The sequence below is a fragment of the Triturus cristatus genome, chromosome 5_2 (genome assembly GCF_964204655.1).
Source record: "Triturus cristatus chromosome 5_2, aTriCri1.1, whole genome shotgun sequence".
NCBI classification, from domain to species: domain Eukaryota; kingdom Metazoa; phylum Chordata; class Amphibia; order Caudata; family Salamandridae; genus Triturus; species Triturus cristatus.
In genome coordinates this window covers 872,002,319-872,027,040 of record NC_140588.1, presented here as the reverse complement: position 1 = coordinate 872,027,040, position 24,722 = coordinate 872,002,319, and the positions used below count along the sequence as shown (strand labels likewise).

Here is a 24,722-nt window from a genome sequence, read left to right as displayed (position 1 = left end):
GCAGTTTCAATGCAAGGAGTGGATTGGGCCTGGTCATCGCTTCTGTTCAGAGAATGTAAAGTTCAGTGGCTTACGATTGTAGGAAGTTTCCAAGGAGGGAGATTTGTTGCAGAATGGCCTTGTTTCTAAGCCACAGTGAAGATTTCTACTTTTGGACTTAGCTGTGGAAATGAAAGATGAAAATCTCCTTTAGAGTGAGGCAGAGGGCTGTAGCTGAAGTCAGTTCCACAAGGTCAGATATCCCTTTGGAAATAGGCAACTGAAAAGGATTTGCTGCTGTGGAAAAAAAACATAGCAGTAGAAGCTGTAAAGTTAATCAGACCGGCGAAACACCTTGGGTGGATAGGCAAACAGGTTAGTCCAAGTCTCCTCCGGGTTCTCAGAGCAGTTTTGGGCCAAATCTTTCTTTTTGGCCATCTGGCAACCTTTAGGACCACAACCAAGGGTACAGACTGGTGGGCACCTCTTTGGGGGTTCAGGACTCACTCAGGCTGGATTCACATGCGGATTCAAGATGGTGGGAGCCTTTTATGTCCCTGTGACTCTGAGGAGGAGGCCAGCAAACAAGCCATTAGAGTAATTTCTGCCAATCCTGGGTTTAGGTGAACATGCAGGGCTCAACAGCTGAAATGGCTTCTGAAGGTTCAAGGCAGGCTCCAGGCAGCAAAGCATCCTTCCAGGTACAGTATCAGTCAGGCAGAGAGCACAGCAGGTCACACTAGCAGGCAGTCCATTGAGAGTCCTTCTGCAGGTCCAGTAATGAACTTAACAGTGGGTGTGAAGGTTCTATTTTTATACACTGGTGCCCTTCTTGGGGAAGGTGGCAGAAGCTTCTAGAAAGGTTCTTTGAAGTGCATGGAAGTTCTTGACTCCTCTGTCCTGGTTCCAAGCTGGTTGCAGTGATAATGCAGGGTCGTTAGGCCCTTTGTCTGAGGGGAGATCACAAACTTTTTGGTGTATATTGGGCTGTGCTCAGCTCTGTACCCCCATCCTGCCGGCAGATGGCCCATAGAGGCACACGTAATCATTCAATTATGTGGCTGTCTGGGAGGCATTCACAAAGTCTAACAGTCGGCTACATGCAGTCATGTCAACCCAAAACAGGCTGCAGGCACAAAATGGTTAAGTCGGGGAAATGGCAACTTCCTAAAAGTATTCCTTTTTAAAGGGCACTTCTCTCGTGCTCCTAACTGTCGCACTGCGATGTGGGAGATACTCCCTTTGAAATATCTAGCTGATCCAAGTACTCCTTTGTAAACCCATGATACCAATGTATTTATCCAATTCATCATTTCATGAATATTCTTTACTCATATCATCACTACGGAGACAGTAAGATTGCACCTGAATGCTTTATTCATCTCTTCTAACACCAGCTGCATGCCCATCCAGGCTTTTAACAACGGTGCAAAAAGGTCAATCTTATTGTAAAGTAGACACGATGTAATTTTACCCAATGCATTTCAAGCCCAAATGGCTCTTCGTCAGGGGTTTCTAGAAGCAAGTGGTTTAGCAAGTATAATTCTACACCAGTTGACTTTTCAATTGTATTGATTTATGTGTTCTTGCATGTATTATTAGGATACATTTTTTCTGACATTTTGCATTTGGACACTTGTGAGTTTAAATGACAGGGGAATGAGAGAGTGGGTTTTTGATTACTTTGGGAGAATGCATTGTGGGAGTTGGAGTTTTTTTGGTTCTGATAATTTGGAACTGAGTCAAAGGTTATGGGCGGGGAGTCAATTAGATGATAGCACGTTCACTTTAAATCACGTGGGTGCACACAGCTGACACTACGGGTCGAAGAGGAGAATGAGAAAATGTTTCAGGAGAATTGTGAACAGTATGAGGAGGTCAGGCTGCTGGCTGTGGTGGTCACGAGGTATTCGGTCTACTTGGGAAAAAGTATGGGACACGGGGAAAGGTGGGGAAGGGGAGAGTTTTAGTATATGAGGGAGGAATATAAATGGGTGTATCGGTGAGCAGGAGATTGGTTATCATGATTTTCTTTGCAAAAGGAGCATGTTTTTGAACGAATGGATTGTTGAGTGAGAGGGGTTGGGCAGGGAGGGGTTTGAGTTGGAGTATTTAGCTATAACACAAGAATGGTTTTGTGAGTGGGGTGGGGGAATTAAGGTGGGTCAAAGGGGGTATGTTTACATTGGGAATCAGAATACAGTTTCATGTTTGGTTTGTTGCATATCGGGTTTTCATTGGATGGTCAGCTGAGCCGTTTCTTTTATTTGTTCTAGAAAACCCTGACAAAGAGTCATTTGGTCTTGAAATGCATTGGGTAAAATTACATTGTGTCTTACTTTACAATAAGATTGACCTTTTCGCGCCATTGTTAAAAGCCTGGATGGGCATGTAGCTGTTGTAAGAAGAGTTGAATAAAGCATTCAGGTGCAATCTTACTGTCTCCGTAGTGATGATATGAGTAAAGAATATTCATGAAATGATGAATTGGATAAATACATTGGTATCATGGGTTTACAAAGGAGTACTTGGATCAGTTAGATATTTCAAAGGGAGTATCTCCCACATTGTAGTGCGACAGTTAGGAGCGAGAGAGAAGTGCCCTTCAAAAAGGAATACTATTATATTGGCTGTGACTTGCGGGCGATGCACAGCCACTGATCGCACACACTAAAGAGTTTTTCAAGTTACAGTTTCAACACTAAGGAAAGGAGTGCATTCTCAACATGTGTTCTTCAACTTCCTAAAAGTGGCATTTTCAAAATAGTAAGGAAAAATCTGACTTTACCATAAAAGAGGGGTTATCATTACAATTTCATAGGTACTAAACATGATACATCTAGCTGCTCCAAACTGGGAATTATAGCTTATTGAATGTAGTAAGGAATCCCCAATGTTATCCATTGTGATGGGTACGCCTCCCAGTAGTGAAAAAGGAATTTAGGAGTTTTTCACTACCTGGACATTAAAAACTTATATGTACATGGCCAAACTTTTAATTACACAACACCCTGCTCTATGCGCTACCTAGTGCCTACCTTAGGGGTGACTTATATGCAATAAAAGGGAAGTTTAAGGCTTGATGAAGGCGTTTACTTCCAAGTCGACATGCCAGTTTAACACCGCAGTCAGGCTGCAAGGGCTGGCCTGGGGCATGTTTTAGGGGGCTACTTAAGTGGGTGGCACAATAAGTGCTGCAGGCCCAGTGGTAGCATTTTGTCTACAGGGCCTGGGTATATGGTATACCGCTCTATAAGGGTCTTAAGAGGAAATTAAATGTGCCAATTAGGTATATGCCAATCACACCATGTTTAGGAGAGAGAGCACACTTTAGCTCTGGTTAGCAGTGGTAAAGTGCACAGTCCTAAGGCCGATACAAATGTATTTCAGCAAAGAAATTGGAGGTGAGTAGGCAAACAGTTTGGAGGAAGATCACCCTAAGGCTCACAGGCCTAACAATATTGGAAACGTTTTCCACATTGACTGCATCACCTGCACCTAAAACCTTCTGGCGTAATTTGAGGACTAGAAATGAAGCTGGATATGCATTACAAACATTTCTCAAAGTATACAATTGCATGCTTCATTTACACTGCTTTCCTTGACCACAACTCTCACACCTCTTAGTGACCACCCATGTGTGGAATTGAGCTGCTCTGCTCAAGTGAGTTTTGGATCTCTTTTCAATTTTGAGAAAACTATGCAAAGCTTATAGCCATATTTAGCTTTTTAAGTGCATATTGCTGATATGTTGTGAAATATATTTTGGGATCAATTTATGTGTTTGACTTTGTGATGTTACCAACACAATATTTCCAGTGAATCCTTCATTGGACATCCAAACTTTGAAGCAAAGTGTGGACTTTCAAAATACATAATGATAATATGTTTTATATTCAAGGTAAAATAACACTTTGGCACATGCTTTTCCCACCAAGAAATGCATTGAATAAATGAGATAACTGTTTCCAAAAATATTACTTACTTTTCTAATAATATAGCTGTTAAACATAGATCAAGCCTAGGCAGTGTGTGAAAATGTCTTCATTTACACTACATTTAATACAAGCCAGATCAGAAATGTACAAGTTAGCTGCAAAGTGATAAGCCCCATTATAAAATCGGTATAATTTCTTAGCAAAATGTCTCAATGGTCTTTATTTATATATTTACAAACATCATATTCATCCTTGTGAGACTAGTACAATAAACACTACAGTCAAAATTTATTTCTAAACAAGCACTTACAAATGGCAAAACACCAAGCTTTCTTCTTCTTACTTAGCATATACAAGTGTGCCCTTAATCAAGAGTCTTTTGAAAGATTGCCCTTTGTTAAAAACCAATTGTTATTTTGAGAAAAACATCAATGGATTGTAATTTTTCACTAACATGAAAGCGATCTCCATTAATCACTAATTTCACAACTATGGGCCTCATTACGATGTCGGGTGGAAACGTTCTGCCCAACACCATCGCGGATTCAGCATCCAACCGACTCGCAGTCAGTGGTTCCTCCCGACTGATTACGATGCTTCCAAACACTGTTCGGAAGGACTCCCATTGACATCTATGGGGGCCTGTGTTCTGACCAACAAGACAGACTCCTATGGGGAAAATGGGTGTTTGCATAAAACCTTACATCCTGTGGCAGGCACCCGATGATGCCTGCCACTCTGTGCATGGTTTTACAGGGGGGTCCCTTGGGTACCCCCTCGACCCTAAACCAGAGGACTCATGATCAAGGGGGGTCTGCTAGGGGCCCCCAAACTCAGTTTCCAACAGCCTTTTTGTGTTGGACAGACCGAGTCGGAAAGGGTGTCAGAATCCAACATTGTAATCGTTTGCTCGGAAATGCCGTCCGTAGAGCTGTAGGGATTGCCTCTGACCGTCTCGGATTCTCTGATTGCTAGTCAGGACTGATTCTGAATAACCAAACAGTTCCCCTTCCGACCGCGAGAATCGTAATCGGTTGGGCAAATTAGATTCCGACCGACTTGGGCAGATGGGTTCTGACTCAATCTAGGGGAATCTAACTGTCAGTCGGAGGCTTTCCAAACAAAATCGTAATGAGGCCCCCTGTGTTGTATTAGCTGTAGGACCTTTCCAAAAAGCAACCAACAGAGAAAAGTACACTGATTCATCCTGAAGAATTTGTTCATGTATTTGTGCAACATACATTTCATGTTGGTGTCTAAGCAAATACAGATTAATTTAGCGTCACACAATATCATATTCATGCAGAAAATCAACAAAACTTATATATCACTTACCTTGTACTTTCTTTTTGATTTGAAGAAGGATTTGTCAGGTGCTGGTGTGGAGGTCTTTAATCTGTGCTTGGCATTTGTCTCTTTTGTTTCAGTCTTTATAGAAATGGATTCCAATGTATCACAACCAGGAATTCTGGAGAGCAAACTTAGTTCTATTTTCACCCATAAGGATTTAATGTCTTCGTATTCCCGTATTGGAGACAAAAGTTCATTTTGTACAATTGTAATGGGTGAGAATGGTGGCTCCTCTATGTCATTGATGTCTTGATTCGTTGGTGTACCACTGCCGCAGTCCATATTACTTACAGTGGTGATGATGCTGGCATCTTTCTGTTTGCTTGCATCTGTAGTTGTATTGGGAGGGAATAATGTAACCTGTAAGACCTCATCTTGGTCTGCATTCGTGTCTGAAAGAGATGAATCTGTTTCAAAAAGGTCTCTATGTGTTGGCACAATTTTACAGGGAGGTTTGAGCTTTTTTTTCTCTGTGACAGACTCAGTGCTGGTACGTGGTTCTTTCCTTGGTGCTGTTTTTCCAATGGATGCCTTGGTCCTTGATTTAACTTGCTCTTGGGATTCTCGTGTATCTTGTGTATCTCGCGTATCTTTATCTTTGGAAGTACAGCTTACGGTATTTGGCTTAGACCAGTGAAAGTCTTCTGTACTGGTAGTCCTTTCAACTTTTTTGGGTTGCTTTTTGCTAGCAGTCCTTTGTGGCGCTGATTCGTTTGGGGCTGGTGACTTTTGCTTTGTGCTTTTTGCCTCTGCTGTTTTGTGGGCAATCCGTAGCTTTGCTTTGTCTCTGATGGGGCTAAGCAGCAATGTTTCTTTGGACTCCGTCTGTAGCACAGTAACAATGGACTTTTCCATGTTTTGTTCTTCAGACATTTGGTGGTTCTGAGGCTGAGAAGTGCAGTCATCATGAGACTCATTTTGGCTGCTAATAATTGTCTTATTTTGGGGGTTTACTTTATTCAGCCATTTGTCGAGTTGCCACTTGTTGGTTGATGGAGGTTCGGGCTGTGGATTAGATAAAAGTGTTACAACAGTTGACGTTGTGAAAATGTTTATAATAGGGTGGACTCATCTACCCAGTCAAGTTTTCAGGGTATCTTCAATTATTATGCATGAGGTAAATATACACATGATGAATTTCATTGGATATGGCTTACATTCTTTTTTGCTGTGCTATTCTGAAAGGCCAACTAGATCTTATTATAGGAGATGTCTACAAACAAACAGTTCGTTTTAACTGAAGACTATTGCTATATGTAAATATTTTAGTAGCATGTTTAAAGAGCATTTGTGGCTCAAAAACCATTGTTGCAGGTATATAGTCATACCTGTATATTATTTTCCTTAAATATGGAATATGACTTAATTGATGAGAAATGTTGATTTCAACAAATGGAAGACACCGTTTCAGTCTGATTAATTTCCTTCTAGCTTTTTAGTCTTTAGGCATATCAGTGCATTTAGATTTAGATCTTTCCAATACAGGCTACTAAGATTCACAATTGCCCTTGTTTAATTAGCATCCCTTCTCATGTAACGTAAATACAATTTGTATGTATGTATGTCCCGCACACCATTTTAGATCAAGTTTTTCGTAAAGTATTCCATTGAGGGGAGCTATCTCAGAGTACGCTTCATCCTGGTAGCGCGTAAATACAATTTGAACATTTTGATTACATTCAGAGATAACTGGTTACTGAATCTTCAAGACATTAGTGTCAAAAGTCTCACATGTACAGACAGAATGCACTTCTTAGCCAGTGCTCAGTTTGTACAATATAGACTGCTGGTGCCCAAAATGCTGCTCAGAGTCCCGCGGGTGGCACTATTAAATGTCAAAGTGCTGAATACCAATTCTGCATAGTCTTGAGTCCGCCCCAGGCCTCTTTAATTCACAGCCAGAAACTCCCTGTCCCTTTAGCTCACTCTTTTAAGTTCCTGCATTCTCCGTTTGTGACAGTGTTTCAGTCTTTCTCTTCCTTCTTCTTTCCTCTTGGTGTGTTTTTCCCTCTGTTGCTCTCAGGAAATGCCTGATAGTAAAGATAAGTGGCAGTTCCCAAAAAGGAGTGCCAGCGGCTCCCCACCGGCAACCACCAGCTCAAACTACGCACATTCTCTAGGTACAAATAGGGAATTTCAGTTCTTAACTAAAAGATGCCTTTAAGACACTTTAAACCTTCTTTTATATTTTACTGCAATTAAGCAAATATTATAGTCTAGTATGTAAGTAATTATTTCTAAAAACATTTTCACAAAAAGCACGTAGTTGGTGAAAACTGATCAACATAAACAAGTAACAGGGAAAATACATAATAGTTACTGTATAACATTCTACATAATAGGTAAGAAGTGCATGGAGTTGCAATGAAGCCAATTTAGGGCTTTGTTGACATGGTCGATCTTGAAACCAGTCCATCCTCATTGGCATGATTGGACCAAAATACATAGATAGCAATGAATATTTGTATTATACATGTGGATGTGGTGGGTGCACAATGCTAATTATTATCATTGTTGAAAGTGAGATTGTGCCATGGCTCACACGAGTCAGAGCTTTGAGTGAGTCACGATGCCCCTCCTCTCCATCAACAATGGTTATAAATAAAATATTATACACTGCACAACTGCATGTATGGTTAATGGCATGCTTTGTTTTTTCAGGCTCCACAGTATAAGCAAATATATGTAATCATATTTAGAGCGAGAGGGGTTACATCTGTAATAATAGCTAAGCTTGCGAGGTCAGCCTTAGTTCTTCCTTCTGTTACCTGGTCCTAGAATTGAATCTGTGAGACAATCCACAATGTTTCCTCAAGTCCAAAAATGCAGCATTGTTTCTAGGAGAAATCACAGTTTGCGGCATCACAGAATACCCTATGGTCTCTGACCCCACACGCAGGAGAACTTGTTAATGGTATGTTGTTTCACTGCAAGGATGTCCTTGTGCTTATGTCCTCAGGATCTGGTTAAATATCTTTGTTTTTTTACCGCATTTATTTTTACAGGAAGGGAATTTATATTTTAACACACACCTTCCTCCACATACAGACATCATACTAAAATGATTTTACTTACATTTGCCAATCAAATCACATTCTCAGTTATCACATGGATTACAAATAGAATGTGAAAAGAAAAAAACATGGCTGTGACCATCCTAAACAAATGCTTCAAATGCTACTACTGTCTGATGTCATAAGGAGATTCTGGGGATAAAATATGTGTTTATTTTTTTTTCTATCTAGTCCTGTGTATTTAGAAAGATTTGAGCGCTTTCAGTATTTCTTTACTGTAAATTATGACTGGAGTTTTCGCTCATAAACCATGAAATATCACACCACATTATGCACAGAATGACATTTATTGCACGGTATTTATAGATAACTTTAAGCTATTCAATACGTTAAAAAGTGCCATTGGAGGGGGTTCTGTGCTGTTGCAGGTACACATTGGCCCTCTGCGGCGCCCCCTGGCACGTGCATGTGGGATCAGCAGCCTCGCTGGGTGACGCCACGCCTTACCTCTGGTGTCGGGACCCGCGTCACCTTGTTGCACTCGCTGTCACTCGAGCTGCTCTCGCTGTCGGTCTCGGACTCCGAGCTGCTCTCCGACTCACTGGAGCTTTCCGAGCCGCCGCTGGAGTGCACTAACCCTGCGTTGTGCGCCGCTTGCAAATGAAGGCCGCTGGGAACAAAAAATGATAATATATTCAGTGGACTTTCTCCTGCCCTTCGTGAACTGGGAGCAAGCGTTTCCTGCGGTATAGCGCCTTGCAGCAGACAAACGCAAGCAACAATGTAGCGTTTCCTGAGTCACAGCAAAGTATATTGAAAGAATCTCGGAAAGCAAGGTGGACATTACAATTTAATGTTAATGATGTCATTATTTGGAAATACTGTTCCTGCAGCAGCACCCAGCATGGAATATTCACCATGTACACTTCAAAAATAGGCCTGGGTGAAATTTTAATTATGACCACGTATTTCGCAGTTCTCTTTTGACTCAAAACTACCAAGGATTATAGCATTGTGCCTGTTAGTGTAATTATGAGTAATTTGCCACAAACAAAATCCTACTACAGCAGTACAGGAACAACAAGTTTAGGGAGCATGAGCTGCTGCTGCTGTTTGCGTTCTGTTGTATTTAGCGCTGTTTTCTTAGCACAAAATGCATCCTCGGGACCATTTTTGACACAATGAACAATTTTGGAGTGATTAAATAGTGATAAATGCTTGGTTACGTTCCTCGGGGAATTCTGCGGAATCTCGCATAATTTTGCTGTACTTTTATGTAATTACCCTACAGCAAATTACACACTCACCCCTATTCCTGAAATGTGGAGGGAGAAGGTACGGATGTGCATGTTTGTTTGCATGTTTTAGGTAGCGGAGAAATTCAAAGTGAGGATGACAAAACAAATGGTATTACAGTCAAGGCACTTCATACAACAGCAGGCCTTTGGTCATTGGGTCTTCCACTGTGTTCCTGAATGCTTTCCTCATGTTGTATTTTTCAAAGAAAGTTATCACGAAGCATCAGAACTACAGTGCTAAACCTTTTTCACAACTACCACAGGGATTCCCATTTTGGGTCCAGGGGAGATTACCCAGTCAGATATTCAGGGCAACTCCTAACTTTGAAAATTACTTTAGATTAATTTACGCAAGTATATCCTATGCGAATATCATGAAAATGAGGCATGGATCCCTCTCTCCTGGACCTATGTTGGACATCCCTTACTGTCAAAATAGCATCTGTAGCGTACGCAGAGACGGCCTAAGTAATGGAGTCGGATACCTAGGAAAACATGTTTTCACATTTTGGAATGAACAAGGTAACATTCATGTATAAAACCATGATTCCATTATACTTCATCACATGAATCGTTCTCTTAGTAAACCACTCCAGCAGTAGTTAAGATACAGCAGGAGTACTCATTAAATCTACAGAAGTCAGAGATATCCACGCGTAATCAGTAGGATTTTTGTGAATCCAAAAGAGGTTAGATTTGTACTCCTAACGGAGGAGGAAACATGAAGGGCCTGAGTCACAAATATTTTGCTGTAAGTAGATGTGACTTACTCTTGTAGCACTCATGGGTTACACTTGAATTCATTGAGTATATCATGTATTCCTGGTTTACTCCTGGAATTCAGTGCTAAATCAGGAGTACTACAGGAGCAACTCATAGCAAAATATCTGTAAATCGCGGGATTAGATTTTTGACTTTTAAAATAAATCTGTGAAGAAATCCCTAAATCATTTGTTCACCAAGTATGAAAGTCAGTCTGTTAATCAATGTATATTCTGACTATCATTTTGTGATGATATTTAGCTCCAGAGGGTTGGACCAGCACAGCATTTTATGTTTCCAAATATCTTTTGGTGAACAATAGTAAGAAACAGTAAACCAATCTCCCCTTTCTCACTACCACCCGTTTGCCCACAGCTGTCACATCACCTGTTATTGACAGTTGTATCTATGGTGGCGGAAGTGGGCAGGTCTTCCCAATGAGCGTCTATGGGGCCATTTGTGTTTTGTTTATTTACAGTGCTCGTAGGTGACATGGGCCAGTGGGTGCTCCATAATCCACCGAGAAGTGTTCCAGGAGAGGCTGCTATATTTTAATGTGGGCATAATTCAGAAAAACTGTGGAATCCTAAATCAAAAGGGGCAATTTTCTTGACTTTGTGTCCTGCAGATCACAATTTGTCGAAAATATCAGTATTCATGTTTTGATAACATTTGCCAGCAAGCAATAATACTTTGTCAATTCTTGGTAATTGTGTTAAGGAAAATGAGTATTTAATTTGAGAAAGAAGTAATAATTGAAATGATATCAATGAGGATATCAACAAATGTCTGAGTGATCCAGGATCAGATTGCAAGAGAAATGTAATAAGATACACTTGAAATGTTATCGCTTTACACCAACAATACCAAGGCTGAGTTATCTTTCACATGAATCAGCAGTACTTGACTGAATAGAAAAGGATGCAGAGTACTCTGATCTACACAGTAAAAGGCATAAATATGCATTTGGAAGTGACTACGCACTCCCCTCAATGGTGAGGGCCGTGATCCCTGTCATTCACACATTAACTAGCAGAATATACAGTAATCATGCACATTCACCACACTCTAACACCAGCCGCGGTCGGTAGTAGGAGTAACTGCAGGGCGGTGATGTGGGGAGGGGGAGGGGCAGGGTGGGGGGTAGTAAACTATGGATTACGGAGGTTTACAGGTAAGTTAACATATAAATTATTAAAACGAATTTCGTTGCGCGCACTGCATCCCCAAATGCGATGCAGTGCACGCAACGAAATTCGTTTTATTAATTTATACGTTAATTTACCTGTAAACTTCCGAAATCCATAGTTTACTACCCCCCACCCTGCCCCTCCCCCTCCCCACGTCACCGCCCTGCAGTTACTACCGACCGCGACTGTCTAACACACCAGTACATGCATGAACTCCCCTAATGCCTAAATGCAAGGACCTGCAGTTCACTGACCAAGGAGAAAGGGAGATGCACCAGACTAGGGGTGAACTACATCAAACGGAAACCATGCTCACCGCAACCGGGTGAGGGGTTGAAATACAAGGTCACCTCCTTAAGGGAAATGACATCAACAGCTCTCATTGACCCAACGATTCAGCAGACACTCTCACGCATATTAGCCCTTCAGGGAGCAGACACGCCATTCCACAGACTTCCTACCCTGGAAATACAGGTGACATAATAGTCTCTTGTTATTTGTACATCTTGGTGACAGAACCCACAGGTACCCAACAGCCACCAAATTATATTCAAGTTATATGTGCATTAGCAGGAGTTTTACAACTTGGATCCAAGTCCATTAAAAGGTGGTCCAAACCCCTGCACTGAAGGGAAAGACGTAAAACTCCCTTATCCTTGTGTGGGATACCATGCATACTGCTCAAAATGTGACAAAGTCAAATACATTTATGTATGATCACCGTTACTCATCGCTATACCTGGCTTCAACTGGTTGTGCAGAGCAATTCACACTTAACCATAGAATAACATGCCTTGGGTAGAGGTGGCCTAACTGTACTCAAAGTAAAAAATTATGTAGGTAAAGAAAGTAAAAAGGAATCAATTATCTAAACATTTACATATTTTGAAACATAATTTTGGGTTTCTTCTTTCGGTACCCTGAGTATTATGTTTTCATAATATTAATGTTTGCTTCAAATATGACAAGGACCTAGATAATATTATACTCATGTGATGTAAGTCATATTTACATACCAGCTGTTTATTATTGCACACTCCCCTTGCCATCTCATTATGTGCCCTTTTCACAGCAGACGTCTAAACCATGTTCTGATTAATGCACCATCCCTTTTTCACTTGGTTGTGTTATAATGTGTTTTATTTCAGTTGAACAAACCTCATGCTACTGTCACTGCTGAGTCCATACTTTATTTGCAACACCGAGGCAGATAAAGCTGTACATCCTTGCAACATATACATTATCCCATCTGTATGTGGTTGGTCCCAAGGTATGCAATTAAGGGTTATGCATTCCTTCAAAAAGCCATACAAATTATATGAATGTAAATTGTGTGTTCAATGTATTCATACTGCAACTTCATTGCAGCTTTCCCAATGGACAAAGGTAAAAGAGACCGCTTCCCTTAATTTAACCTTTGTCAGACAAAGTTAAAGACATCGTAGAGCAAAGCTTGCCTAGATAAAACTCATATATTATTGTTAAAGAAGTTGTTTATTCACATTTGAAAACATGATTTCAAATGACCTGACATTACACCTTTAACACACGCATTTCAATCAGCTTTGTAGGTAAATATGGATAGTAAGAATGACAAAGCAGCACCTCCAGTATCTCAGTCAAGCAAACATTTACTTGGCAACTTGATGCTCTCTGACAATGCTTCAAAACATCACTGGGAAGGGATATGCAATGTGGTGTTAGAAAACAAAAGGACGTAGCATGAATTAGTCCTAGGTGCAGCCAATGCTGCAGGCTGCTGGTGTGTACCTGCCCCTGTTACATATATGTTCTGTCTATTTGGAGTAGAAACATACTTTCGGATGGTGGCCAGTCACAATGTTCACTAGTGGAAGTCTGGGGCCATGAGGGTTGTGTCTCCAACAGAGCCTATCTTTGTGTTCTCAACATGGATGTATTAACCTGGGGGCCCCTCTGTGTTGTACGGTCAATAACTGCAGCCCCATTTGGGAAGCAGATGAGCCGTGGGATCCTGCACACGCCCAGTCAGTTGATTGCAAAATGTAGACCAGCTCCTGTGTTGTCTACTGGCATACGGCTCTGTTTTGCTTAGAGTGTGAGGCTGACCGCTAAAACCTTATGGTTCACTTGGTTATTGTGTTTTTATAACACGTGAATTAAAAATTATGTTACTTGAGGTGGATTGTTTACGTTTAATGAAAAGTTGGGACGTGCAGCACTTATTCCTTCCTTGGATGTTTATGACAATAAAAGTGAAAAACATGCAAATTACGGCAGTGAATTTTGGATTATGGTTGTCTGCTCTACCCATTGAGTAACGACTTGAAGAACCTTTTGGGACTTGTGATAATGTTAAAGGTAATAATTATATAAATAGATGAGCAGACATAGTCCCTCATTTAGAGTTTGGGGGGCATCCCGCCATCCACCAGGAAAGCAGAGGCTAATATTACTGCCAGCCTGATGGACTAACACCCACCAAATTGAGAGATTCCATCTAGCCTGGCAGTGATCTCTGTGCATTTAAAGGAGCTGCTGGCATAAAAGCTCTTCTGAAGTCCCAAAAGTTTGCTGAGTGGCCACTATGTTTTATGCACCTGCTCAGTATGTTTTTATGTTTTTCAAAAATTAAAACGCCCAAAGTAATTAAAGATAGATCAGAAGGCTTTCATTGGTGGGCCCAAGCAGAAAAAAGCACATCAGCCCGTCCACTCTAAATAGAGCCATTGGTCAGATAAACTTACACAACAGCCTCAAGTATGATTGGTCATCTGTGGAAGGTTTCCACCGACAAAGCCAGAGGGGGCCCTGATGGAGGAACCTTGAAAGTCCACCTGACCATAAGTAGAGCTTGTGGACCATCAGTTTGGTGGAGAGGATTTTGTGCCATATTTGTGGCAGAGTATCCTGTCGTCCAAACTCTAAGAAACCCCCACAGTCACTTATTTATTCGATTTAAATACTGATCTTACTCCTCTGAGCCTTTACAAGCCAGCCCTGGAAATGTATGACTGTCCATCTGGAAAGTGGTATTCACTCAGTATCTGAGGATTGTGACAGGGAAGTCGAGGACATGAAGTACTGAGGATCACTATTAAGCAATTTAGACATCAATTTTCAAAGGAATGCACATAATACTTCATTGATATTATGTTAGACCTTAAAGCTTCATACTACAATGAAATGTAGAATGTCCACAATTGGTACTTCACTGAAATATCTTCCCTTGTGTTGTGAATGGGATAGTATCTATTTTTAACACACGCGTGCCCATTTTGTTTATTGTTTGCTACACAATTGTATGCATTAATGTAAGGTTGTAGCAGTTAATGCATATCATCTGAGTGATAAAATGTAAATATTTTGTGATTATGAAAATTATGCTGCAATACCAACAAACCATACGAAGAACCTAAACCACAGAAATGAGGCTGAGCAGTTGCGATGGACAAAATGATTGTTGTGAATGGACGGCCACAGTTTTTGGTATTAGGTCCTGATTCGCTATCAGGAACAGTAGACAGGAGGAAGTCTATGCAGCAAGCATAGATGCTGTGCTTGCATTTCTCACTTGTCTCACTATGAAGTGTGCTTACTATTCTGCTATGCTTTGGTTCGAATGAGCCACTTGAGTTTATAAAAAAGGGCTTTCTAATGTAGCAGGCACAGTCTTCCATGCAGTCTTAACCCAAGGAAGCGCACTTACTTGTATGGCCTTTAAGAGCACGCACATGTAAGCACTTACTGTTATGACGTCTCCTCTAAGATACAGGTATAGTTGTAAATTTGTATCCCACTGCTCATGCATTTCATGTGCGAAGGACTGTGGGGTAAACAATGCATAGTGGCTGTTAGACCTGTCATCCTTAGGGTAGCCTTCCCTCAAACATTTTTCCTGCTTATCTCCTCTTTCTGCTGCATCTTTTTGTTGGCCATAGGACTCTGGGCACTTTACCACTACTGACCAGTGCTAAAGTGCATGTGCCCCTCCCCTAAACATGGTAACATTGCTGTATACCCAATTGGCATATTTCCTTCACTTGTAAGTCCCTTTTACAGTGGCATTACATACACCCAGTGCCTGTAAACTACATGCTGTAAAAGGGCCTGCAGCACTGATTGTTCCACCCACACAAGTATCCTTGCAAACCTCTCACAGGCCTGACATTGAAGGGCCTGTGGGTACAGACTACTGCCACTTCGACCTATCATTTAAAACTACTTGCCATGCCTTAAACTCCCCTTTTATTACACATAAGTCGCCCCTAAGGAAGGCCATAGGTACCCCATAGGGCAGAGTGCTGTGTGAGTAAAAGGTAGGACATGTACTTTTACGTTTTGCAAGTCCCTGGTAGTGATAAACAGTTATATTTATTTTCACTTCTGTGAAGCCTACTTCTCTCGTGGGTTAACATTGGGAATTACTTAATACACTCTTAAGCTGTGATTCCTGATTAGAACGGAGTAGCTGGGTTGTGTTTTATATCTTTGGAATGGTAATGATAAATCCTATTTACTGGTAAAGATGGATTTACAATCACGATGCTCTTACTGCTCTGTGTGCTTTCAGCCTGTCTCCAGTACATGTCTGGGGTGGGTGGCAGCTTCACTTTGTACATTCCCTCTAGACAGCCACAAACACAGGAAGGTTCTTTTAAGTCAGCCCATTTCAAAGGCATATTTGGGTATACGTACTGGGTCTCTGACCCCACCAAATCAGAGACTTCTGGAACTACTACTAGACTCTGTCAGAAGAACTGCATTCCTGCAGCAAGGACTGACACTCTGCTGGACTGCTGACCTGAAAGACCTGTTTTCCTCTTGTGCTGTTCTGCTGCCTGCCGCTCTCTGACTGTGCTGAGGAGATCTGGAGTCTTTTTTTGTAAAAAAGTGATCTCCAAGGGCGTATAGGCTTGCCTCCTGTTGCTTGAGACTCAGGGATATCAAAGTCTCTACCCTGGCTTCTGTGCCTGGTTCACTGTAAGTGGACCCAGATACTTGCATCATGGAAATCGACGCATCTTCAGTCTGCATGTAGTAAAAATGGCGCATCGACCTGGTTGCGGGAGTAGAATTGGTTCATCGCTCTTGGAAACAATGCATTGCCTTGTGAGCCCGAAGTCTCGGAACCACGCATTGCCACAGCAGCAGTGTGGAGGGATCGATGCATTCTTTGACTGCGCAGAGAAATCCAGTGCATCACACTTTGGAACCAATGCATCTAGGCTTGGCTCTTCCTCTATTGATTCAAAGCATCACCACTACGAGATCGCTTCGCTCGACTGCGCCACGCATCTTGCTGTTGTGACCAGAATAAGGTAATTTGTTCAGCAGGGCCCATTTTATTTAGTATTCACTCTAACACAGTTGGCCTGAACTACTGACTTTGCCCCGGTCCAGCATGTCCACCTAACCCCCAATGATGCTTATTGCTTCTAAGCACTTGAATGTATTGTATTCTTTAAGAATTCATAACTCAACTTCTATATATTGGATGTTTGTCATTTTGGTCTTGATTTATTTATAAAAGTATTGTTTATTTTTTCTAAACCAGTGTGGAGTCTTTTTGTGGTGTTTTCATTGTGTTACTGTGTGTGTGGTTGCACAAATACTTCACACATTGCCTCTTTAGATAAGCCTGACTGCTCTGTGCTACCAGAGGGTGAGCAGAGGTTATCTTTTAGTGTGTATCTGACTTACCCTGACTAGGATTGTGGTTCCTGCTTTGAAGGGTGCATACCTCTGCCAACCAGAAACCCAATTTCAGTGGTGCCATTCTGTGCTCTAATTTTATTGTGACTTCCCCAGGGCAGTCTGGTGTCCATACGGAGTAGCCATTTGGACTGCGGGAGATTCACGTGTGTAAATGTAAGCACATCCCTCTGGACAAAAGGAATGTACTGAAATCTGCACCCACCATCTTTTCTGCACTGCTCTGAGCTACATCTTTTTTTGTTTTTGCAACAAGGTATTCTGCACCCGCTCCACCCGAGAAAGGCACTTGCATAGGAGTAGTTTTAAATGCAAAGTCAGAGTGAGAAACTACTTGATTTCAAATACTGTCATATTTACAGGTGTGTGTGTGCGTGTGTGTGTGAATGTGTGTGCACATGCAGGTTTACTGTATACTAAACTACTTGATACTTGATTGCAAATACTGACATATTTACAGGTGTGTGTGTGCGCGCACATGCAGGTTTTCTGTATTCTAAATACAATGAAATTCTATCAAATGCATAGAGTTTACCCTCATAAATTCTTTTTTTGCATGCATAGGTCCAATGTTATGTCCCTTAAGCCCACCAAACTTTGTAAATAGCATAAACAAGACACTATACTTCTGTGACCATAACATTTCAGACATAAAATTGAGTGTTTCTGCTTAATTATCGCTTGATTTCTGTACTTGTCAAGAACGATCAATAACTTATCTGTATTGGTATTTTATTTGTATTTTGCTTGGCGTGGACAAGGCACAGATGACACAAGAGTGCCTTGCACAGATCTAGAGAAAAAACACAGCAGTAGAATTCCATGTGTTCTGTCGCTAACAATTTTTAATAATATATATGACAATAGATTTGAATTTCCTTTCAAGCTCTCCCCAGATTCGCAGCATGTGTCTGCATCTAATCAGATGACATAAAAAGCTATAATGACATGTCCCTTTAACATGTGTTGTCAAAACACTGACAGACACAACATGTATGTATGATGGATTGTCAGAGTGTGGAGTCTGAAAGGCACAATCCAAGGAAATGTCAGGAGAGCTACCTTGATTAAACTAGGATTCCAAAACACCAACGTGACTATATTTTTTATTCAGGCTGTGGAAGAATGCAGTAGGCCTGGGTTACAATCAGAAAATAATCCCTGGCCAGTGCTCCAAGTGACCACAGCTTCCATAATTTTTCGTTTCAAGCACATCTTTGAAACCTTTTCGTGGAACGACAGTAAAATGTATATTTTTTTTTTTTTTTTTTTATATCTGACATAACTCCTGCAAGCCATAATCTACACGAAAGCAGGGCTAACGTGATTGACAGCTAGCATTAGTAATGAACAGGTCAGGAGACAGCTGCCAAGAATTCAAAACAAGGTCACAGCGTTCCGATGCTGAAATACATTAGCCTCTAATCCTACATGGGACTGCTCATATGGCAAAGCAAGGGCCTTCCAGAAGAATTGCAGCAATGCTGATAAACATTATTTTAAATTATACTGCCCGGGTTTCTTCTTTTTTCTGACAAGTTTATTTGCCCACATACATAATAAAAATATGATGCTAACTCAGACAACAAGAAAGAAATCATGGAACAGCACGGTTCATGGTGAAACAGTGATCGACCGAAATTCTAACTAGCAGTATTACATTCAAGCTAACTAACACACGTTATTAGGATTAACGTGATTTCCCTATGCTATTGTATTGCATAATTAACAGTCTACAAGATAAGGACAGGTAAAACAAACCGACACAGAAGAAGGACCAGCATACAGAACACCTACACATAAAACCATTCGAAGATTCTGTCCCTCAGAGGATGTTTTACGCGTGTTGAGTGGTCTTAATTATGATGTTTTATATGCTTGGTTTGACAGCGAAATAAAATCAGGGAAAAAAGGTCATTTTGGCTAGCAGGAGATGGCTGTCATTTCCCCCTTCCGCGTGTGTGCAGCGTTGCAGCATACTGACACCTCAAAGATACATTTAGACATTTGACATCATGAAAGTCATACTAAGTAATGCTTTACGGGGACCCCCTGCTACGCCTGAGAGTGTGAGGAACCCTTTGTAGCTGACAGCAGACGGCGCGGATGTGTGAAATGCATCTATATCTCTCATTACCCTGCCCCTCTTCCACCCACCGAGTGACCCGCAGAGCACGCAGTCTTTCTTCCAGCTCTTTCAAAACGGAGGCAGAGACAGAACTACCCACGCACAATTATGAAAGGGCTGCTGCCTAACAAACGTTCAGGGAAATCGGATTCATTTACTACATTCCCTTAAAAAGCCCATGACTACACACAAGGTAAACACAATTGCTCTTTCGCATACATTCGGTTCAGTACTGTGCATTAGTGAGTTTGCTTCATGTTTTCTTTATGTAGGTGAATCCTTGATAAGGATTATGTTAAAAGATAAAGTGATTCATATTAAACGGTTCGGGTCATATATAATTTGCAACTGTTAATCAAACTGTTTTCCGCTTTTTAGACCGATTGCAAAAACAGGTATGTCACATGGACTCGACAAAAATCTGTTTGCTCTATTTTCTATAAACCAAGTGCCAAAACCAGAGCCAAAAACGTTTTTTTTTTTGTTGTTTTTTTTTTGCATCAGTACAAACTGTATGGGCCAGACTGAATATTTTGTTTTTTTCCGAACATTTTCAAATTACGAAATTGGAGCTGGTGCAAACAGAGCAACGATCTAGCAGACCAACCAGTGCAACTCTTTTTTGCGCTGTGCAAATAAAACCACCTAGAACTTAGGAAAGTGGTCAGACCCTGTCTTCCCTTACCTCTTGCAGCTAATGACATTTTTCCTCTTGTGAACCTAGCCCCAAGATGCAAGCAGATGAACATGCATGATATAAATACTATTTAATTTAAAACACTATGAAACAAAAGGTCAAATGTGGTAAATGTTTTAATACAGATGTAGGAATAAAATCAAATATAAAATGTGTTCTTGCTTCCTTTCTCTATAGAATTACCATTCATGTTAAATTTGCTTATTTCTTCTACCCCCCAAAAAATATTCTTTGCCATCATCTAACTACAATCATATATTGAATATTTTTCTGGAAAGAGTGTTTTAGAATGCCAGAAAGCAAGACCTTTCTCTTTATGTTGACCATTTATAGTCTTGCCATTTTTCCTTGTGTCCTTACGAAACACTCAGTCTCTTCCCACCTTCTTGGTATTTGACCAAATTATAAAACGTACTTTAGTGTAACAATGCCTTTTATGCTTTTATTCATGTTTTACTGTAGTTCTGATGCATAAAAATGTCATAGACTAAAGAGGTTCAGTACATCAATATAGATAATGAATACAAGTTATTTGTATAATGAATTTCAGAAAGTTTCCTGCACGGCCGGCTTTAGGGCAGTGCGACTGGTGCGGCCGCACTGGGCGCTGACCTGTTGAGGGGGCGCCGACCTGATTGAGGGGCGCTGTGTTTAGCAGTAGCTTATGATTATAGAGATGAGATGCACTTTTGCTGGGTGGTACTAAAAGGATCTGAGGAGGCGGTCATTGGGTGCGGGGGCACCAAAAATGATTGTCGCACAAGGCGCCACCAGCTCGAAAGCCGACCCTGGTTTCCTGATATGGTACAAGAATATGTTCAACCCAAACAAGTCTTTATTGTTGTGTTATATTTGGCAGCAACTCCTCATAGTGCTCAAAATGAATCATATACAACTGATAGCAAAAGATAAGTCTTTCTACACCTGTTTGCTTTTATACTTTGCTTAAGGTTGTCCGATTTCGGTTGAAATATAGCACATCAAATCTTCTGTATTAAAAAGTAAGTCAAGGGGCGTACCTTATTTCAACAGACTTCTGTATTCTATTTAATTGGAAGCAAAAGCAATGGAAAAAGGAAGCTCCTCCTTTATGATTATCTGAATTGAACTGTTATCTTCAAGCTTAGTCTTTCTCTTTCTCTCTCTTTCCTCAACAACCATTTACGGATGGTCTAGTGCACATGAGAAAGTAACATATTCAATCGTGAGATGGGATAGAAGGACAACCTAATTCACAGAAATGTACACTTGGCCTCCAGAACCAATCATCCTTAGGTCGATAACAACCAACATAAATGCACATGCGTCATAGTATGTTAAATATGAACAGTACAACTACCCCAGATTATGGCATTCACTATAAAACTAGAAATTGCATCCACGTGCATTGTCTCCTATTGTCTCCTACCACTGTCCGCAACCTAGGTGTCATGATGGACAACAAGCTTAGCATGGAAACGCAGGTCGCGTAAACAGTGTCCACCTGCTCGGCCTTACTGCGTACTTTACGCAAGATCATGCCACTTCTTCCCGCACAGGCCCGAGCGTTAATAGTCAGGTGTACCATTCTTAGTCGCCTTGACTATTGCAACGCATTGCTGCTCGAGTCCCCAGCTGTACTGTTAGACCGACTCCAAAGAGTACAGACGGCCGCCGCCAAACTAGCCCTTGGCTGGACCAGGAGATCCTCGGCCACAGCAGCTTTAGCCGAGCTGCACTGGCTCCCTCTGAAGCAGCGAGTAGCTTTCAAAGCACTCTGTCTTGTTTTTAAAGCACTACACGGAGTCGGGCCTAGATCCCTGCAAACCATGTTCACCTGGTACACCCCTACCAGAACTCTCCGCTCAGCCTCAGCCTGCCTTGTCACTGTACCAAGATTCAACAAGGTCAGGACAGGGGGAAGATCCTTCAGAGTGGCAGCCACAAAACTTTGGAATAGTTTGCCTGTCGACATCCGCCAAACATCGCAACTCCTTCCATTCAGAAAGCGGATTAAAACCTGGCTTTTCCCTTAACTACTTCTCTGGCAAACTGTTCTCAGTTTCCCATCACTTTCCACCTTAGGAGCAACTTTCCCAGCGCCAGGATACCTGCTAGGTGACAGATGCGCTATACAAATGTTTTAAATAAATAAATAATTACTGGAAAGGGACATATGAGACTTTACAAAGTCCTGGTTCCTCCCATTTGCCTTGAGGGCAGGAGTCGGTGCACCCAGCTTAGTGCATAGGCTACCACTGGTACCACTTTATGCACGTTATTCTGTGGTGCTGCTGTCAGATGCCTACTCAGTAGCATCTTTTTCAGATCAATCCTGCTCAATAACTGTTTGCAGTTCATTCATGTCATGGTGTGGGATGTATGTCGTTACAACGCACACTTTTACAACGCATGCACTTACAACGCATTTTTTACAACGCAACATCCATTACAACGCATTCCATTACATAGCATGACACTACAACGCATTTTTAAAAACTACCTTTACAACGCATTCCATTACATCGCATACTACCTTTACAACGCATACCATTACAACGCATAATATTAAGTTGCATTTAAGGTAAGTATTAGATAGTATAGGGGTAAAAATTACTTTTCTAACTCCACGGGGTGCAACAGTAGGGTAAGTGTTGGGTAGTATAGGGGTAAAAATTACTATTCTAACTCCAGGGGGTGCAACAGTAGAGTAAGTGTTGGATAGTATAGGGGTAAAAATTACTATTCTAACTCCAGGGGGTGCAACAGTAGGGTAAGTGTTGGATAGTATAGGGGTAAAAATTACTATTCTAACTCCAGGGGGTGAAACAGTAGGGTAAGTGTTGGATAGTATAGGGGTAAAAATTGCTATTCTAACTCCAGGGGGTGCAACAGTAGGGTAAGTGTTGGATAGTATAGGGGTAAAAAGTACTATTCTAACTCCAGGGGGTGCAACAGTAGGGAAAGTGTTGGATAGTATAGGGGTAAAAATTACTATTCTAACTCCAGGGGGTGCAACAGTAGGGTAAATGTTGGATAGTATAGGGGTAAAAATTACTATTCTAACTCCAGGGGGTGCAACAGTAGGGAAAGTGTTGGATAGTATAGGGGTAAAAATTACTATTCTAACTCCAGGGGGTGCAACAGTAGGGTAAGTGTTGGATAGTGTAGTGTAATATTATGCGTTGTAATGGTATGCGTTGTAAAGGTAGTATGTGATGTAATGGAATGCGTTGTAAAGGTAGTTTTTAAAAATGCGTTGTAGTGTCATGCTATGTAATGGAATGCGTTGTAATGGATGTTGCGTTGTAAAAAATGCGTTGTAAGTGTAGTGCGTTGTAAAAGTTGCATTGTAAATGTTGTTCCCCCATGGTGTGTTAACATTGCTTGCAAATACCATAACCATTAGTAAGGTCTCTTACAACTGAATGAGACAAAGTAACAAGGGACGGGAGAAATGTAATTAAAAAAAATTAAAGAAACAGCTCTTCTTTGTTTCTAGTTCACATGGTTCTCATTTGAATGCAGATGAAAAGAGAAAGTGGGGGATCTAGTATCGAAAACAGACTTTCTTTTGCCATCTACATCATTTCGAGGATTTTGATTAGCAGTATAGTTAAGGATTCTAAAGCTTTTGTTGAGTGGCAGCTAATTCTAATGGGGTCAATTACAGAAACTATTGGTCTAAACATAACTGTCAGTAGGGGGGGTTTCACCTGGAGAACATAAATGCTGAAAAGTGACCCCAGTGAAACATACGCAGTAAACATGCAGGTATCAGCACTGAAACACTGACGTCGACATGCTATTCCCCTACATGTCATAACTGCTAGTATTCCTACCCTCCTCCCAGAGTTTCCCAATGCTCTTGCTCTCTGTAGCTCTGAGGAAAGGGCTTATGACAAACTAAAGATGGAGACCTTAGCTGGAGAATTGGTCACAGGTCACTGACATAATGTCTCAAATAAACGTGTTGGCCTCACGGCTTCATGTCAAAAACAATCAGTGCAGAAGAAACATGGTCATTGCACGTAAGACCCACGAAGAGATGTGCTGCAGAGTTTTGAAGCCCCTGCAAACATTGATTGAGGTAGATGGGCAACTAAAGGTGTTCACTATTGTTTTAGTGTAAATTTAGAGGCACTAGCGCCTTGTGGAAGAAAGGCCAGGCATAGCAAGTGAACATCAGGGACCAGAGCCAACAAGCCAGCTTCTAGAACGGCCCAGGCATAATCTAGAAACTATAACCACCCCAACATTTCTCACCTATACCAAGGTGGATTGAGGTGTCAATGACCAATATATTTGATAATATGGACAAGTTTCACAAGTAAATGACCCCAAAAACACAGCTGTCTTAGATTATTTTCACTTTAAACTCTTGGAGCTCATCCAGGCATTGGGTGTCACATCAGATAGGTTTAGCATTCACAGTTATAAGGAAAGGAGCCAATGGGATCAATCAATGGTATTAAAGACAGCACATATATTGTGTTCTCCTTGGTGACGTCAATATATCCTCCTTAATAAAAACACTGAAACATTTAATCGAAAGCGTATTAGGAAGTCTCAGACCTGACTAGCATGCACATATCACACTTCACTTCATTTCAGCATTTATTGCTGATCATTTAGCATCATTATGATATATTATCTGGTCCATAATGTTAATTATTTATACATTGAAGTAGAA

At 41.1% G+C, this 24,722-nt stretch overlaps 1 protein-coding gene across 2 annotated transcripts in view; it reads right to left on the bottom strand.

Moving 5' to 3' along the window:
• Positions 1 to 24,722, bottom strand: part of AFF2 (ALF transcription elongation factor 2) — an 855,266-nt gene that overhangs the window by 81,234 nt on the left and 749,310 nt on the right. For both annotated transcript variants that reach the window (XM_085608002.1, XM_085608001.1), the window contains exons 10-11: positions 8,789 to 8,951; positions 5,253 to 6,272 (exon numbers count right to left, since the gene is read on the bottom strand). In XM_085608002.1, coding sequence (XP_085464128.1) covers positions 5,253 to 6,272; positions 8,789 to 8,951 — 1,183 coding nt within the window. The remainder of the gene's footprint in view (positions 1 to 5,252; positions 6,273 to 8,788; positions 8,952 to 24,722) is intronic.